This window comes from Chinchilla lanigera, unplaced genomic scaffold (genome assembly GCF_000276665.1).
Source record: "Chinchilla lanigera isolate Chin_1 unplaced genomic scaffold, ChiLan1.0 scaffold00028, whole genome shotgun sequence".
Classification (NCBI taxonomy): Eukaryota; Metazoa; Chordata; class Mammalia; order Rodentia; family Chinchillidae; genus Chinchilla; species Chinchilla lanigera.
Genome location: NW_004955429.1, coordinates 23,095,250 through 23,114,737, shown reverse-complemented (window position 1 = coordinate 23,114,737; position 19,488 = coordinate 23,095,250). Strand labels below are relative to the sequence as shown.

Genomic DNA, 19,488 nt, shown 5'->3' with positions numbered 1-19,488 from the left:
TATGCACGGGATAATTTCAATTCCTTTGCACTTACTTACACAAGTTCTATAAGCTAGTGCATGGTCTATTTTGGAGAACACCCCATGGACAGCTGAGCAAAATGTGTATTCTGATGCTGTGTGGTGGAACACTCTGTAGATATCTACTAAGTCCATTTGTTCAAAAGTTTGGTTCAGTTCTAATATTTCATTGTTGACTTTTTGTCTCGTTGATCTTTCTGTGACAGTGGTTTACTGAGACCCCCAATATAAATGTATTAGTGTGTATTTGATTTTTCATGTTTGTTAATAACTTGTTTTATATAGTTGGGTGCACTGGTATTTAGTGCGTATATATTTATGATGGTTATCTCTTCCTCTGTGATTGTTCCCTTTACAAAGATGCACTGATCTCCTTTATCTCTCTTAATAGTCTTGGCTTGAAATTCACTTTGTCTGCAAATAGAATGGCTACCCCTGCTTTTTTTGGGTTCCTGTTGCATGGAGTATTGTTTTCCATCCTTTGACTTACAGTGTCTGAATTTCTTTTTGAATTACACGTGTTTCTTGTATGCAGTATATTGTTGGATCTTGCTTCTTGATCCATTCTGCCAGTCTGTGTCTGTTGACTGGTGAATTGAGACCACTAACATTGATTGTTATAACTGGTATGCATTGGCTTATCTTTGTTATTTTCCTGTTGTTGGCTCCCTGCTTTTTTTCCTTCTCTTTGTTAGTAACTGTTTACCTTGCCTGTGGGATTCCTTTCGTTGGGGTTCATGGAGTTGTAACCCTTGTTACCTCTTTCTAGAATGTCCTTCAAGACACTGTGGAGTGCTGGTTTGGTGATCATCAATTTCCTTAGATGTTCTTTGTCATGGAAGTGTCTTATTTCTCCATTGGTTTTGAAAGACAGTTTTATGGGGTACATCCATCTGGGTTGAAGGTTGTTTTCCTTTAGAACTTGAAATACTTCACTTCAAGCTCTCACTGATGTGAGGGCTTGTGCTGAAAAGTCAGCTGTGATTCTGATGGGCTTTCCTTTGTAGGTGAATTGTTTCTTTTCCCTAACAGCTTTTAAGATTCTATTCTTGTGTTGAATTTCTGGAATGTTGATTATGACATGGCTGGCTGTAGAATTTTTTTGCTTGTGGCTAGTGAGAGTTTTATATGCCTCACTTTTCTGTAGACCAAATTCTTTTTCCCTACCAGGGAAGTTTTCTGCCATGACATCTGTGAACAGTTTCTTTGTATCATTTGTGCTATGTTCTGCTTTTTCACTGACTCAAATTCATGTTAATTTTTCTCCTTTGCCTCATCTAGAAGCGCTGGATTCATTTCTCATGATCCCTGCAATTTTTAAAGCATCTTTCTTTTCATGATTCTTAATCATAAGCCTGTCTTCTATATCTGAGATCCTTTCCTCACATTGGCTTAATCTGCTGCAAATACTTTCAGTGGAATTATTATTCTCCTGGATATCTGCTTGAATCTGCCTTAAGATTCCATTTCTTTCCTATGTTGAGCATTCACAGCTTCCATAATTTTCTTAAGATCATCTATTTTTTGTTTGTATCTGCTCTAGTGTCACTTAAGTGTGGTTTTCATTATGGACACCATCTCTGCAGTTATCTGAGAAATTACTTCTGATTTGATTTTATCTAGAGCCTCATTCAACTGATTTGTTGTTACTACTTCAGAGAGGCCAGATGGGTGGCTTTTGGATTATTCCAACTCATTGGCCCCTGGGTTTGCCTTTGGTGAAGTGCATCTCTGGGGCTGTACCCTGTTTAAGCATCTTCTCATTTTCTTTTCTTTCTAAATTTAATTTCTGAGATGGTGCTTGTAAATTGCCTATGGTGAGTTGCTTTATTGCTAGTATTTAGAACCCTTAGGAAATGACTACTTCTCTGATGTATCTTCAAGTTGTAACTGGTTTTTGGGTTTTGAGTCTGTTGCAAGATCCTATGTCTCCAATGTGTTGGGTGTGAGAAGTTGCTGCCTGTTTGGCCCAGCCCCTGATTCTTTGGTACTGTGTGCTGCAGTATTTTCTATGATCCACAGTCAATCTCAGTCTTGGAATACCAGGAAAAATTGCTGTTCAGAGCCATTATGTCACTTTTGGCTAAAGTGGTACCATCAGCAATAAGAGTAGTAATAATCACAGACTAGAAAATGACAAATTGAGGCAACCATTTATTTGCCACCTTTAGTGTATGAACTACATTTATAGTTATATGACCAAATCTAAAACAGATCAGAAAATTATATGCAGTATATAATTTCTTAATGTGAATTTTACCCTCAGGTTTTAAAATTTCAAAGGGGATAGGGAAAAAATAAAGAGGGAGTAGAAGAGGAAGAGATTAGAAGCAAAGCTGGAAGACACAGGGGGATCACACAAACTTTGGGAAACTGCTGCAGAAACTGGAGGGAAAGAGAGAAGGAAGAGATAAAAGAGCAGAACAGAACAACAACCACAAAGAGGCTAGAAACTATGTTTACACTCCTAAGAAGATCAAACAATGAAGGAGAAAAACAGAAAGAAAAAAAAAAAACACCACCACCACAACACAAAAAAAAAAACAAGAGAGAAAAAAAGTTCACTTTCAGGTTTGTCTCTGCTGTCACCGGTAGACACCATGTGGAGACAGAGTCCTGATCCACGCTATCTACCCAGCAAGCCAGGGTGGCTTTTTGGCAGGGTAGCGGGTAATCTCAGTGAGCCTGCACCTCTGGCTAAGACCAGGCTCACTCGGTCTGCAGCTGTCAGCACACCTGCCTGAGTCCAGGGCCTGAGCCCAGCTGGGAGCTGCTAGATGAAGACAGCAGCTGCTCTGAGTTCTGAGCTCAGCCAGCCCCTCTCCAAGACGGCTCCTGGCCAATCGCTCTCTTGCACAGGATGACTCAGCCCTCAGCACTCACCACCAGCTAGTGCAGTCCTTCACACCCACTGCTCCCTTCCGCGGCTGCATCTCTCCATGGAGGCCTCTAGGGTTATCAGCAGGAACCGTGTGTCTGCAGCTTTGAACTGCCCCTCTCTAGCAGAGAGTCCCATCTCAGGAAGGCCTCACAGGCTACCTCCTTCCTCTCTGTTGATGTTTCTCCCTTCACTCTCTCTGTGGCTTCAATTCACACCTCAGAGCCTTCCTGGGTCAAGGAGATGCACTTCCCTCCCTCTTGTCTTCCTTATGTTGCTGTATTCTAGCATCTGGAAGCAACACTCACAGAGGCTCTTTCTCTGCTGCTCACCACTCCGCCATCTTGATGCCTCCAACCTCTATTTGGACTTTCACCTATGCTTCCACATTTCATTATCCAAATCCTCTGGCCTGCATGTTTGGCCTGTTTCCACAGGTTTTCCAAGCATTAGTTTTGATACCCTGACCTCCCTGGAGTGGACTCTTGCTGGGCAGCCTCTTTTCTGACTGATCTTGTAGATGAGTTGTTACGTGTTTTTCTTCACTTTGCTGATGTGCTTATTCCTGATCCCCAGCCTCCCTGATTCATATTACCTGCCAGACCCACACACTAAAAATGTAACACTGGTGCTTAAACCTTGATAAAACAAACTAAGTAATTTAACTAATGCATTAAAAATGTAGAAAGGAGCAATTTTATAACTAGAATAAAAGAATTGAGTCTAGTTCCTCCATCTGACTAATGAGGAAGAAGATTAAGCATTTAATGTTTCCTTCCAGAAGTGGCAATCAGTAGAGGGTCTCCTTACTTTTACTGCTCCTTCCAGTCCACCACTCTTTCCCGGAGTGAAAGCAAACATTTGACTTCAATAAAAATCTTCAAGCAGCTCAAAGAACCACATTCCTTATAAGACCTGGACACATGTATACAGAAGCTTACACACACACTGAAAATACTCTGAATCTGTGTGTGGGATTTTTGCACAGGAAAACTGTATTGCAATAAAATATTGTTAGCTTCTAATTAGATTCTTCACTTAGGGGCGTCATAATATGAAACTAAATGTAGACATATATCAACAATATGTGGAAAGCCGGTTAGAAAAATCTACTAAAATTCAATTTATTTATTCAATTTATCTTTTTATAATAAGATATGTAATATTAAAATATAATGTTTACTGTTCATTTCAACCTTTTCATTCAATTTATCTTTTCAGTTAGAATACATTATAAAGAAAGAATCAAGGGAGGAGAATACTGTGAGAAATGAAACTTACCCTCATCTTCCCAGCTGTCTGCAGCATTCCCATCCCCTTCACTGCCCCCTGATAACACTGTCTGGCCTGCTGGCAAGTCACTGTCTGGCACACCACCATCACAGTCTGCAGGGTCGGTAACACTGTCTTCTTCCACAATGTGGAGTTTGTCTTCATCGTCTGAATCTGAATTAGTTTCTACCACAGTATTATAATTTGTAACTGCAATACAAAAAAAAAAAAAAAAAAAAATCAAAACTGACTAGTGTAAAACTAGTTGTTATATAACAGAAAAACAAATTACAAATGGTACTTAAAACATCGTAATTCAGTGTTTCTTCCTTTAGACCATAACACATAAAAATAATTTGCCAACACACACATATGGCACTTATTAGGTAGCAGATGACCAAAACAGTAAAACAACAGTGATACGTTTATTGAACACTTACTAAATGTACAAACGCTTTATAAAGGCTAGCTCATTTATACAACTTTATACAGTTCTACCACCTACTACTTATATTTCTATAGATATGAAACATAAGGAAAAGAGAGGGTAACTCATCTAAGATCACACAGCTAGAAAGTTACAGGGCCTGGACTTGAGACCCAGCAGCTGATTCCACATTCTGTGCTCTGAAGGTCCTGTGTTAAACATTCTCTGACCATAATTAGCTTTTTGCATATAAAACTTTATGTACAGTTAACTTTCAAACCTTTGAAGTATTACAATTTAAGAAAAGAGGTCATTTTTCCTAATAACATTATCAAATTTACCATAAAAGTACTGTATCATTGAGTTTTATATATTTCATGTTAATCCAGTACTGACCTTAGAATCTATTTAGTCACATGCTGTGTAATGAAAGCTTTCAAGTAATGTTCCTGAGTTTGTAATTCTGAAAAAAATGACATTCTAAGGTTTTCAGATGGTAATCCATCCCATAGTTGTCAATGAATTTCAATGACATTTATCCCCAGGATTATAAAGATATATAATTATTCTGAATTATTTCTATCATTTGTGGAATCCACAAGCAACAGTTGAAAGTAAAATTCTGTAAAGCAAATAATCTAGAATAAACAATGTTTTCCTTCTCAGGTCCTATAATAATCACCATAACTGAAGAAATATTTGGTAGTTGATATGGAATTGTCACTGGAGTATCTCTTTTCAAGTATTTGCAGAGTGATTCTTATTTGCTAAGTTTGAGAAGGGAGAAAAAAGGAGCTTTACTTTGTCCAGATAATCAAGCAATAATTCCAGTTATTCTTTCTTTTGCCTCCTTGAAAGAAAACCACCTAAATCGTAAATGATACTTATACATATTTTTCTCCGTACATACATAGGTGTGTGTCCTCCTCTCTGTCTGTCTGTCTGTCTGTCTGTCATAAAGGAATACAATTACAAGCATGGATAAACATGTAAAGCTGGAAGCAAATAACCCAAACCTCCAAACATTCTGCTTTTATACACACACCCCGGGAAGACTCCTTGGTGCAAAAGAGTACCCAAAGTACCACTGTGTTCACAGTAGGGATTCTTCACTATCTTGAGTGAGGAAAAAAATACCATTTTGCTGTGTTAACACTTAAGCATGAATGTATTTTTCTAGGTCTTTTCCGAGGGGGAAATGGTTTTCTTCCTTTATTATAAATGTATGTTCACTTTAAACAGTCTGACTGTAAAACAGGCAAAGTAAAAGCATCCCTATTTCCCTTCTTTAATCTACTGTAGACGGTAAAATATTATAGCAAAATGTTTCAATGCAGTAGATAGGCATGATACTAATCATTATCACATACCTTATTCTATTTATTGTAATGCAAACTTCACCTCATACATTGATATGCATCTTACATTTTATATAGATCATTCTGCCCATATATAAACCTGTCTGTATATTTTTAAAAATGTATAGAATTACAGAAGACTATTTTGGTACTTTTTTGCCTCTTTACAAAGTATCTTGAAAACTATTTGTATCAATATATATAAAGCTGTCTTGTTTTCCTCTGAATGGTTACATAGCATTCCATTGTATGGATATTATTTTAATCAAACATCTAATGAAGGTTATTTTGTTTCTAGAGGTAAGTACTAACAAGTGTCATAATAAAGTTTTTATAAATACATGTCTTTGGCCATTCCCTGAAGTAATTTATCCGATAAGTTATACGGGTGGAACTGCTGAGTCAAAGGGAGATTTATTAAGTATATATGGTTAAACTCCTCTACAAATGGTTTTATATGTTTTCACAAATATTACTTGAGAAGACCTATTCAACATTGAGTATAGTAGAAATTCCTTTTACTATGGTAAAGGGAAAATATGAATTAAGATGGAAACATGGGTAATTCATTATACTCCAGCCAAAGTATGAGCAGAGTATCAGGTAGGAGTATGGGGCAAGAGTTTCAAAGGCTGGTCCACAGCTGTCTGCGAGGAGTTTCCTGATGGTCTGTAACTAATAGTAAGAAAGACATGCTTACACGAGTACGCGCACATACACATGAAACAGGGACTCTTACCAGCAGGTGATGCACCATGTTATTGACCCTTATTTTTACTTTGAAGGGTTACTTACTGGTAACCTACTAAGTGACTTGTTAAAGTCATTCGAACTTGGCATTTATACACTATGCACTAAAATTAGAATAGGGCTAGTGCTCACTCAGGATCAATCAATTCTTAACTCCAGTAGGATCTGGCTGCCACACAGTTTGCCTCACTGCAAAGCTCTCACTACGCTTGGAAGTGGTGAGACTACGCACGGAGAGCTGAAACTCTTGCTATTTTGTGCAGGGGGGTGTCAGTGCTTCTTTGACATCCTGAGTTGACCACGCCTTCATATTGGTGCTATTACCACTTTTTAATGATGTAAGATTGTAATTTAGCATTATCATGATCAATTTTGTTACCTGTAGGTTTTTTGGTTGATCCTAGGTTATATGTTTAATACATTATATTTGGAATATTTGGGACTTGTAAACCTCCCCAGAATTAAGCTTTTAGATATATATGTACTATCCTTCAAATATTTGTTTGTAGTGCTTTTTAACCTGAGCTTCAGGGTGTTCTATCTTGTCTGAATCAGTATAGCTCACGGTGCTCAGAAGGACCACCTGCCAGTCTCCAGGACTCTAGCCAAACTCCTTCGTGTCCCTAGTAAAAGCTGTCACTGTGATGTAGAAGGAAAGTCAACTATCCCAAACACAGAGACCGCATATGTTTTATACTTATCCTTATGAATTTTGCCAGAGCATATCTTGATAATATGGCATAAAACTGGATATGTCCCAAAAAGTAATGCATTTTATTAGCTAAGATGGGAAAAAGACAAAAAACTACGAAACACTATCATTTCCTTCACAGTCACTTAACTAAGAGAAAAATCAATAAAAACTGCTTATATTGATTATTATAACTTAGATACCAGGCAAGCTTTTGTGTGTATGGGTCTATCCTTTTGCTTATGGGCCTTCAGGGCTAATATTTACTACCATAGAAAGCACAGAAAATAATGTAGGCCTTGGATAAATTCTAATAGCCAATGAGCATATCAGCTGTCTCAATTTTCTACTCATCCATCTCCATACCTCTGTTGGGTTGACTCTTCAACTAAAAATATACTATTGTTTGAAGAGTGACATTCTTTTTTAACTGACGTATTTGTACTTATGGGGTACAGTACTGTAACATACATATACAATATGCAATAATCAAATCAAGCTAGTTAGCATTTCTATATCCTCAAATACTATCACCTCGATGTGCTGGAAGCCTTAAAACTTTTCTCTAGTTATTTTGAGATGCATAATTAATTACTGTAGACTCTAGTTATACCCTGTTGTTCTACAGAACATTAGAAGTATTTCCTCCCCCTCAATTCTGTGTATACATTACCTAGCCTAGGGGCAGTACACTCTCAACAATCACAGATGATCATCCCTATTTTGAGTTTTAATTAAACTAACAAGCTATCAAGAAAGCAAGGATAAAAGAAAATAAGACAAGCAGGTTTTCAAATATTTAAATAAAACAGTATCTAATGTAAATTTAAATTTTTTTTAAAAAGATGGATTTTTCAATCAGTTCTGTTTGTCATCAAATGTTGAAAACACTGACTTATGGTAGTACAGTTAATATTACCTATATATGCTAATGCTGGGTAATCCAGATAAACAGCATCAACTGCGTAAGGCAGCTGTATGGATGCCGTGCACTGTACTTCGTGTCTGGCATACAGCATGAAGTCAGTGTGCTACTGCTGCCACCACGCCATTACCACCATCACCATCATCACCACCATCTTAGTGAGTCTTCAAGCAACTTCCAGGAAATAAATGCTATTATATTTCTCCTTAGTATATTAAAAATATAGAGCAGTTAAGCAGCCTGTCTAAAGGATGTAGCTCTTAGGTTGTAGAGCTGAACTCAAAGCCTGGTCTACCTGATTCTGTAGCTTGTTTCCTGAATGAAAATTGTTGCACTAAGCATAAGGAGTCCTACATTTTGATTTATCCTATTCTGGGGACATGGAATTCTCTACATAACAATATTCCATGGAAAACATTTTCAAATAACTAAGGAATCTTCACCATTAAAATCTCATACTAGTAACAGTATACTCGGGTAATATAAACATAATCAATAAATATTTAAAAAACTAACACAGCTTTTAGCACCTGATTGCATGTAGTGGTATATCAGCTGCACTAAAGTCCCATGTAAATAATTAATATACAATCATAATAAAATGATTAGATAAATCAGATGAATATGGTTCCAAAAAAAGCAGTACAATTTCAACTTTAGTCATTGTATAGCTATTCAAGATGCTCTATAAATAAAGAATCTCACCATAACGGTTTACTATGCCTTTTAATAGCAGGTTAGGCCTGCACAGAGGGAGACACTTGTGGAGGTGGTAAAGGAAGAGGGGACAGTGAACTTCAAAGTCTTATCAAATCAGAATGGTGATTTGCACTCATTAAAGCATAGGACCACTGTTCGGGTGTGAAAAAGCTTTTCACTCCAGAGATGTTTCTGCTTACAGAATGACATCAATATGCGTGTAATCTCACTGACTCCCGTCCAGCCCTAAACACCACCTCATCAGCATAGTGGGAAAAGTAACGTTTCACTGAGAAATGACGTAAGACTGATCCTCAAAAACTAAGACTACTTTCAACAAACTCATTCCATGTATTTCAGACGAGCACACTGTTGTAAAGTACAAAATACCTAGAAAAACACATTTTGAACTGTGTTCTCAGAGCTAGTTTTAAGAAGGATATTTTATATATGTTAGCATTAGGCTAAAGATAACACAAATTTAGGCATAACCCTGAGTTCATACAGAGAAAGGTGGAAACACTGAATGAGTATTTCCATTATTCTAAAACATCATTTTGGACCAAAATAACCTCTCTCTACCTCTCTCCCTCCCCTGTACACACAGTAGTTGACCTCAGGTAATTCACAATAGTCTATCAATAATATTTCCTTCATAAACTATCTTTATAAAAAGGTTGTCTTTGAATTTACATGAACTGTTACTTACAGAATATAAGTAGTATGACAAAAACCCAAGAGAAGTATGAAGACAGAATCAAAAATGCAAGTGCAGAAAATACTGGATCAAAAAGTAGAGAAGTCATGTGGCGGATTAGTCAATCTAAAAGCCCAGTCACTAAAGAACGAATATAATAGATAAACCACTAGCCCACTTGGTTGCGGAGAAAAATTAAGATGCACAAATATTTACTATTAGAAGGCAAATGGGGTGGGGATGTGCCTCAAGGGTAGGTGTTTGCCTAGCATGTGCAAGGCCTGAAGTTCAGTCCACAGCACCAAATAAACAATGAAAACAGAGTTAAAGTCACTATGAAAGGATTTAAGACACTTTATAAATAAATACGCTTCATAAATCTAAGCAAGTAAATTTGAAAACTTAGATGACAATTCTAAGAAAAGGTAAATAATTAGTTGACAGCACAGGTAGAGCATGGAATTGATTTAGGACCTTATCAAATAGTTAACCACCCCCAAACTGCTAGATGTTTTCTTAGGCAAATTACTTTGGAATTACAGAAGAATGATAATTCTTGTGCTTTTTAAAGAGACAGAAAAACAAAATAGTCTGACTTTTTTCTGTAAAGCCAGAATAATAGGAGTCAACTAAAATCTGAAGAAGACCACTTAGGCATGAGTGCATGTACACACACACACATACAAACACACACACACACACAAACACATGTGCACGTGTTCAGTTTCACTAACAAAGACTGATGCAATTTTAAGTAAAATATTAAATCCACTAATGTATAAAATAAGGTAAACATTAGGAAATATATGAAAGCTCACTATATTAACATAGTGAAGGAGAAAAAATGACTTCTGTAGGAACTGAAAGACATTTGAAAAAATAATTTACTATTTTTCACTGATAAATACATTTTCATAAAAACAAAAGCTGAAGTCAGTATCACAATAAATGCTTATGTATCAGAGGTATTTATAAGATAAAGATGCATACTCTTGTTAATACTGTTCTAAAAGAAAAAAACAAAATTTAAAAAGAAAAGGTATAAATATTGGCTAAGAGAAGGCAAAATTACTATTTGTAGTTGACATGATAACATTTCTGGGAATTTACGGTCAGTTCCCAACACAGCACCCACACAAACCCTTCCAAGGCCACCAACAGACTCTTGCTGCCCCGTGCTCAGCCCGGCTGCGGGCTTCCCTCCGACTCTGCCATCCAAGGCCCGTCGGGGACGGACACCCTCCTGCTCGTCATGTCTCACACCTCAGTTCTGTCTTCCACTTGGCTTACTCCACTCTCGCTACAACAGCTCCTGCTTCGCGGCCTGTGTCCTTCAACTGCACACGCTCTTTACACACGCCCAACTTCACTTCCTTTCTACTTCAGTTGCTCCCTCAACCACAACAATACTCTCTGCTCTATCTCCTGATTTACTTCTCTCCAAAATGCAGACATTCCTCAACTTATCAGGAGTTTTATCCCAAAAAATCCCATCAAAACTTGCAAACACTCTAAGTTGAAAGACTTCACCTAACATACTGAACATCACAGCTTCACAACACAGCGCGCTGCAGAGCATCAGTTATTCACCCAAGCGAACCCCTGGCTGAGAGACGTGGCTCTCTGCACTGCCGATGGGGGCAAAAGTACGACGTATGTCTCCAATACAGCTGGTTCAGGAAAAGATCCAAGTTCAAAATTCAAAGTATGCTTCCTACTGAAAGGTATTGCTTTCACGCCACTGTGAAGTTGGAAACACCCTAAGCCGAGTCACTGCGCGTCAGGGGCTGCCTGTGCTCACCACTAACATCCACAGCACTTCTGCTGCGGCAGTTGTGTACTTATTTTCTCCTCTCACAGGGATGTGAGTTCCACGTGGGCAGAATTTGTCCATTTTGTTCACTACTGTGGCTTCTGCATCTAGAACACGGGTGCCCAAACTTTTGGCTGGGTTGACTGAAGAGAAAATGCCTTGGGCTACATATAAAATACAGAATATAGTTTATGTCTATAAGTAAAACTTCCTTTATTTTTTAATTTAAATTGTTAAATTAGTTTACAAAATAACACCTCAAACCTAAGATTCATAATTAAGAAAATGTGCACGCCTGCTTAATAACAATGTCTGTCTGCCCTCACAGGCACACACATTGGTGGGGTGAGACAGCAACCTCGGTAATGGCTGTACTTCACCAAGCATATGCAATGCCTTGATACACCCGAGTTTCAATTCCACTGGGTGTGATGGGTGTTGGAAGCAGGGTTAGCTGTGTACTGTGCTCTCACCTACATAGCATTCCACTGTCTCCTACATGGTCAGTGCTCCAGCAATGCAAACAGAGTCATGAAAAATGCTGCTAAAATCACATGATGATGATCAAAGTCTACAGTCTTGAAGCTGCATTACTATCCATCCATGGCTCTATGTGGCCCACAGGCTGTGCGTCAGACACACCAGATCTAGAATACTGACTGTAACTGCTAGATAAATGATGTTTGCTTAATAAATTGGACCCAAAAGCCCCAGGGAAAAACCCATAAATAAAGATTAAGGGAAGGAATGATACTCTGACATACCATGCTAATTTGGCAATGTTCATCAAAATTATTGTTCCAAAAAATTCTTGGCATTTACCCTATGAACTAACACGTACTTCATAAACATGTCTATCAGCAAACTTGTTTTTCATTACAAAAATTCTTAATAGCCATTCAATATATTTCTTTATACTGATACAGAAAAGTTTTCCCAAACAGTTTGATCCTGTTCTGCAGAAAACAGAGTAAATACAGTACAGTATACATAGATGTACCTGAATATTAATTGGTAATGTGTAGAAGGATGTAAACCTGGAAAAGTGAAATAGTAAAAGTAACTTGTTTTTTCTATTTTATTCCTTTCATACTGTCAAGAGTACTTATATTGCTTTAAATATTTTTAAAAGATAAATTTTCAATGTGAAAAGAAAATCTGAAATAATTTTGAGCACACTGCTGCTAGCGGTAAACTTTAGAAAACTGGGATCAGGGAAAACATTTTCTTCCTTAATACTTACATGTAATTTCAATTTTGATAACAATGGATAGGAAGTATAAGTAAAAACAGTAATCAAGATATTGAGATGAAATTTTAAAAATTAGATGACATTTAAGAATGTAACAAATACTACGTTGTAAATATATACCCTGTAAATTTTAAAACTATTTTACACTTTTATTAGTAAACAACATTCCCTTCTTGTGAAAGACTGCAGTTTGTTATAAGGAATACATAATATTCACCTTTTCTGTTCAAGGCTACATAAAACATCAAGTTATAAAAACAAAAAGGAAGGTGACACTTTCAAAGAAGGCACAAGTGACTTCTGCACGCCTCCTTGTGCAGCAGACACGTCCCCTGCCCTGGGCAAGTACCGCCCCCAAACACAGGTTACAGCAGCGTCCAGGTCCACACACTCACTGGCAGTTTCTGCCACAGAAGCTGGTGTGATTCTCAGCTTTTGCCATGTTTTTGTAAAAGGTTAAACAAAAGAAAAAAATTGTTTTTGTCATTTACTAATCACAGAAGGCAGCCTTTCCTAGACTGATCTGAGACTCTAGTTAGGAGCTGAACTGGCTGTGAAAAATAAGTTGAAAAAAAAGAGAACGAAAATCCTAATTGCATTTGGTTCTCTGAGATTCCTTTAAACTAGGGATACAGTTCATGAAATTTAAAACTGTTGGCCATGAGAAGGGAAACCATGAAAGGAAGATAAAGGATCTAAACCTCAAGGATGACACCTGAACACTGACCCTCCCTGGTCTCAGGCGGGTGACAGCGGAAGTACACAGCAGCATAAGTAAAACTTAGTGGTCTCCAGGCACAGGACCTCTTTGGAAGCTCTCCCAAGGGCCAAATTAAACACGAGGCACTCAGCCTCCTGGAAAGAAAGTGCTGTGTTGCTGGACAGACATGGAAGAACAAGAATTTCTATTACTAAAATCTGGACTAGAATTTATTTCTCAATGAAGCATAAATACAGTTTAGAGGTAACTGGAGTTTAGCTTTACTGACATATTCTAAACAATACAGTCTTACAAGTTGTGTTGAGTACTTCAGGTCCTCTGACCCAAGTGTTCTGGAAGAAAGAATGAAGACAGTATCTACAGTCTCTGCTTCTGAGATATGTGCAACTTTTATAAAATATTAGTAATATTGTAGTACTCTAGTCAGAAACCTGACAGCATATAAATCCAAAATAATAGTAGTACAGAAAATACTCCAGTAGGAGCATTTATACAAGTGTTTCTAATTTCTTGTTTTTGCCTTGCTAAGAAGTCACAGAAATAAAATTACGAATATCTTGCTTCTTTTCATTTGAAATACATTGTTGGAAAGTTAAATAAATTTGAGCTGAAGTACCAAAGAATTCTTGATGGTTAGTTTTACCTGAGTTATCTGAGAAACAGAAGGTGCTGTAAGCATCTCTTGGCACAACATATTCCAGAAAAGAAATAATCTCCGAGCTAGAAAGTCATGTGACCCAACCATACTTCTATACATTTTCTCTTGCAGAGTAAACAGGTATAATAATGGTGAAAAGAAACAGCACTCTTAAAGACACACAAGAATAGCAAATTTAACACTACATACTGAAATGAACAGAGAATAGGAATGTGCAAAAGTATTTAAAGAAATTATGACCTAAAATCTACTTATAAAACATTAAATCAGGGTCCCTTATGCAGTTTTACATCTTGCTCCAACCCTGACCCACAAAGCATTTATTAAGAAGTCAGTACTTGATATGCATTGAAGCAGTAAACCCTTGAAGGGACTATATGAATTACCTTCATTGTACAGAAAAGAAAAGTGAGAGTTCACACAACTCACAGAAGGTAGACTAGTTAGTCCTGGAGTCAGGATTCCAACCAAAGCTACACAGCTCTAGAGACCATTCTCTGTACAAGGCTGTCTAAAAACAAGCAGAATAGGGCAGCCCGTAAATTAAACAAAAAATTTCAAAGACAAACAAAACAGAAACAAAAGTGAGGTTGCCAATATATTATAGAACACTTCACTGACAAGTACTTAATCAAATCTTTTCGGACTTCTCAGAATCTAAGGTAATAAAATTTAAAATATTTTCTTTACTTGAGAATGAAAATAGAGGAAACAGATAACCGTAAAATCTCAGTTTAGAGATTGCTTCATTCTCCTGATTTAAAGTTTCTGATGGTTCTCCATTGCACATACCATAAACCCAAAATCTTGTATGTGGAACCAATCTCCAGACACGTACTGTAAAGCCTCAATTACCCCTTAGTACCTTCTTTTCTGCCCGGCACGTTCTGTTCTCCAGATCCCCTGCACTCTCTTGCTCTCATTCTACCCTTTCCCTTCTTTTCTAGGGGGAATTTCCATTCAGCTTTCAGACAGTCGCTTCTCTGACACGCTCCCCCTTTACTCTCTCCTGTCATCCTACTTCCTTCAAAGCATCCAGTGCAATCTGTAATTACCTTGGGTACTTAACTGTTCATTTCCTTTTTCTCTACAGCAGTTTTTCTATATACCAGTTTTCTGCTGCTACTCTTAACAAATTTCCATGTTCTTAAGAGCCTTAAAATAAGTTTATTACAGTTCTTGAGTTCAGATGTTCCAAGACAGGTCCCACTGGGCCAAAAGGAGGACACTGGCAGGTCTGTATTCCCTCCATTTCTTGTTCTTTCTAATTTCTCTGGGCTACCTGGTTTCCTTGGCATGTGGCCCCCTTTTATCTTCAAAGTTAGCCATGACTGGTGGAGGCTGCCTCATATCACACATTCTGACATAGGCCCTTCTTCAGCCTTCAGCTTCCCCTATAAGGACATTACACTGGGACACGCAAGGGAATCCGTAATAACCTCTCTGCTTTAAGATCAGCTGATTACTAACGGTAATTCCTTCTGCTACTTTAATTCTCCTTGGGTGCATAATATTCCATATTTACAGGTCCTAGGGATTAGGACATGGACATGTTTGGGAGGCCATTATTCTACTTAATACACTCCCTGACTGAAATAATCTAAGCTCCATGAGGACAAGGACACTCCAGAGTCTATGTTCAGGCCTTTACAGGGCCTATCAAAAGTACACAGGTAAGACACTTGTTGAATTAATGAACAAATAAAAACACTACTATTCTAATGGCAGTCTTTGTGACTTCTAAATCTTGTTCTAACCTTTCACAGCTCTGGTGCTAAGCTTTTAAGCTTAGCTATCTATCATTAGATCTTTGGTCAAGTGTAAATCGTTCTGAAACTGTCAGTAATGGATGAAGCGCTGTGTGAAATGTATTGAATCAATTAATTTTGAAGTGAAAAGGACAAAAATTTATGTTAATGATATGGTGATTGTTTGTATGGCTTTCTAATAAAGTGGGGGATATTATGATAGAAGTATCAATAGAAAACAGGAAGGTAAGTCTCAGTCTCTTATTTTACACAAAAATTGTGTAATAGTTACACAAAAAATTGTGAGCCTGGCACAAAACACAGTAGAGGGCTTGGGGATATAGCTCAACAGCACAAGTGCCTGCTTGGCAAGTGCAAGGTCCTGAGTTCAATTCCTGGTATCAAAAAAAGGGAAAAAAAACCAACAAAACACAGATTTTTTGTAAGGCCTTCCTGCTCAGGTTGCCAAGCAGATTAAGTCGAGGCATAGGAAAGCACATAACCACAGTGCCCACCACAGGGCAAGTGCTCTCCAGTAAGAGCAGCAGGTGCTCTTATTTTTAATGTCTATCATTCTAAATGTTACGTATAGCTCATTCTCAATAATAAATAATAATTTATGCAAAGTAGGTATTCAATAAATACCTGGCAGTCAATAAATGACTTTAAAAGTAAGACGGTTAAGCAATTTCAACATACTAACTTCTTTCTTTTTAGAAGGAAAAGGCAGGTAAAGGAAAAGAAATGAGGCTAATTGTGAGCACTGTATCAATTTCTATCATGGAGCACTCCCCAATTTATCTAACAGCAAACTGCCCATAACAAGAGGTCAAAGCCATTTTTATAACAATACTAAGGCACCACTTTCCGGTTCATTCTTCTGACACTGCACTAATGACACAAAGGCAATGGTGGCTGACACTGCGGGGCCTTAGTGCAAATCAGGACAGCAGCGGCACACTTCCTCTGCGCCGCACTCCTGCTCACTGCCAGTTCTGGACATTTAGAAAGAAGACTTCAGAATTATAAATATTTAAGTTTTTCTGTTTTAATGCAGTAAATAAACTACTTACTGTGTATGCTGATTCACCTCACATTTCCATAAATAAAATTTAATGACAATCTATCCATTACGATTACGGAGAATAGGAAAGTCTTACTACTTAAGACTTTCAAGTTTTCCAAAGAACTCTGTGAATGTGGGTGAAAGCAACGTTTTCATTAAATCTTTACATTAATTCCATTATCCTAAATCCATAAAAGTAAACTGATTAAATCTGTTTTGAATAAGTTAGTATCATATAGGGTTTACAAAACTTTATTTTCTGTATAGTTCTGTAAAATTCTTAACTTTTCAAAATTTAGCACCTATAATTTTGACAATCCTTACGTCCTACTAAGGTAGTGAGTAAAACTGGTTGAAATTATTGAAACTGAAATTTAAAACAAATTTTGCTTAAATATATTTCTGAGATTCTACATATCAAGTCACTGCAAAGCGCTCTGGGTGACAAAATCCTAGGCCTGGAGTACAGGTTCTATCTGCCTCGATTGCTCATCTATGGTAAGAGTTCGAGATATATATTTTAATGAACGCTGCTTATTATTTCCAGCTCAGTTCCAGGCAATACTCTCCCTGACAAGCAAGGCCACATTTACAGGAAGGAGGATAACATGAGAAATATGTGGGCTTCTGGCCAGGTACTTTTTTCCTGGTCAACAACCGTTATATGTACCTGACACTAGGTGAGAGATTAGCTATGCTTGTAAATACACTCAAGCTCTCTGCCAATTTAGGGCTGTGCATAATCCCCTCCACACACCCCTACAGATTCCTTTTGGAAACAAGAAAAATTTTGCTCAACTCTGCTTTTCAGTTGGGAAAAGCAAAAATACAAAGCATAAAACTAATACATTATTTGTACAATAATAAGCAATACAAATTTGGGTCTTACAAAAGCCTGTAATCATGACAAAAAAAAAAAATATATATAAATAATGACGTATGTTGAATGACAGGAATTTATTTCTTCAATAAAAGCAAGTAAAAATAATTAGCTTAAATAAAGCAATTTATAATCATAAACTCTGTGTTATATTAGCTTCCAAAGCCTGTTTTCAATTGTGTCTTGCTATGTAAGTTCATTCTAAACAATGTAACTAGAAGGCTTATGATCTAAAAACCAACTAATGTAATAAGCTGCTTTATTTGCCATATAAATTATGTGTGTGCGTGTACAGCAATTTACTTCCCAAGTAACATTAATCCAAAATTAAGAACAAGAAATTTATAATACACGTATAGTGGTAGAAAAATTTTTAAAAAGCAAAATCAAATTTAATAGCTCAAACTGGTTTAAGTTTGAATACGGCAACATTTCAGAAATTTAGATTAAAAAGTCATGTGTAAGTAATTGAGTTGAAAAAAGATAACTTTTAATAAATTTGTATCACATCTGTCAGTAACAGTAAACCGAGACACTATTTTAAAGGGAGTGTTTGGCTGGTACAAGGAAGCAGTTTCTTAACTTATGAAGGTATTATTAATAGTGTAACAGAAGCCTTGGAGTCAGGCTAATTGTAGATGAAACACTCCATGACTGGTTATCCCCAGCCGAGTTATCTCCCTAAATCCTGATTTCTTCACCTATCATGTAAGAATCACAACTACTTATAAGATTGATTTGGACTCTGAATGAGGTACAAACTTCTTAGCACAATATACACGGTATACGATGAGGACCTTACACTGTGTACATGCACACAAAGAACACTATATACAGGGTCTTCAAAACACACACGCACACTTGAAATAAACACTTCACCTTGGGTTCACCTTAATACTTTATTATTGAACTAATAAAATCTTAATAGTGTATTATTTCAAATATCATTTAGAAATTTAAGAGAGATTAATATTTCAAAATCTTACACAACTGCACACAAAGAGTATCAAAACAGGATGTCAGAATCATATGAGAATCCCTTCTTCAATTAAGAATTCTGCCTATAAATATTCCCAGCAGTCAGTGAATTTAAGGGCAATCGGTGTCTCCCTGGCATGGCAGACATTCAAAGGCAGACATTCACACCTCAGATGAGGACGGCGAGAGGGAGACAGAGAGAAGGAAGAGACAGAGGCTGACTGGGAGAGAAGGAGAACGCGTCAGTACGGTCTGAGCCCTTGCACCAGTGGTGGCAGATCCTGCGGCACAGCGCTGCAGCAGGCTGTCTGTTATCACTGAATGTCTGAGAGGCTCGCTCTCACTGCAACACCAACCGAATCTCAAGCCATCACCTCTTGTGCTTTTCTCTCACATGAGCCAGTGAAGTCCATTCCCTTAACTCCTTCCCTTTCGGGGTAGCTTATACCTACTGATTGAGTTGGGCTTCTCAGGCTGATAAACAAAACAGTTCTTATTTATGTACAAATTATGAAAGAGAGAATACAGCAATTATACAGAAGAGAAGTTCTCTCTTCATGATGCCTGTAAGTGATGGACATAGCAATCACACCAAACATTTTAATTGCAGAGCTTATGCTCTTAGGCACACTGCTATAGTGAGTGGCAGCACCA

General features: G+C 37.3%; 1 protein-coding gene across 2 annotated transcripts in view; it reads right to left on the bottom strand.

The window, feature by feature from the left end:
• Zeb1 (zinc finger E-box binding homeobox 1) overlaps positions 1-19,488 on the bottom strand; it is a 186,562-nt gene that overhangs the window by 83,451 nt on the left and 83,623 nt on the right. For both annotated transcript variants that reach the window (XM_013515448.1, XM_013515449.1), the window contains exon 2: positions 4,181-4,381. In XM_013515448.1, coding sequence (XP_013370902.1) covers positions 4,181-4,381 — 201 coding nt within the window. The remainder of the gene's footprint in view (positions 1-4,180; positions 4,382-19,488) is intronic.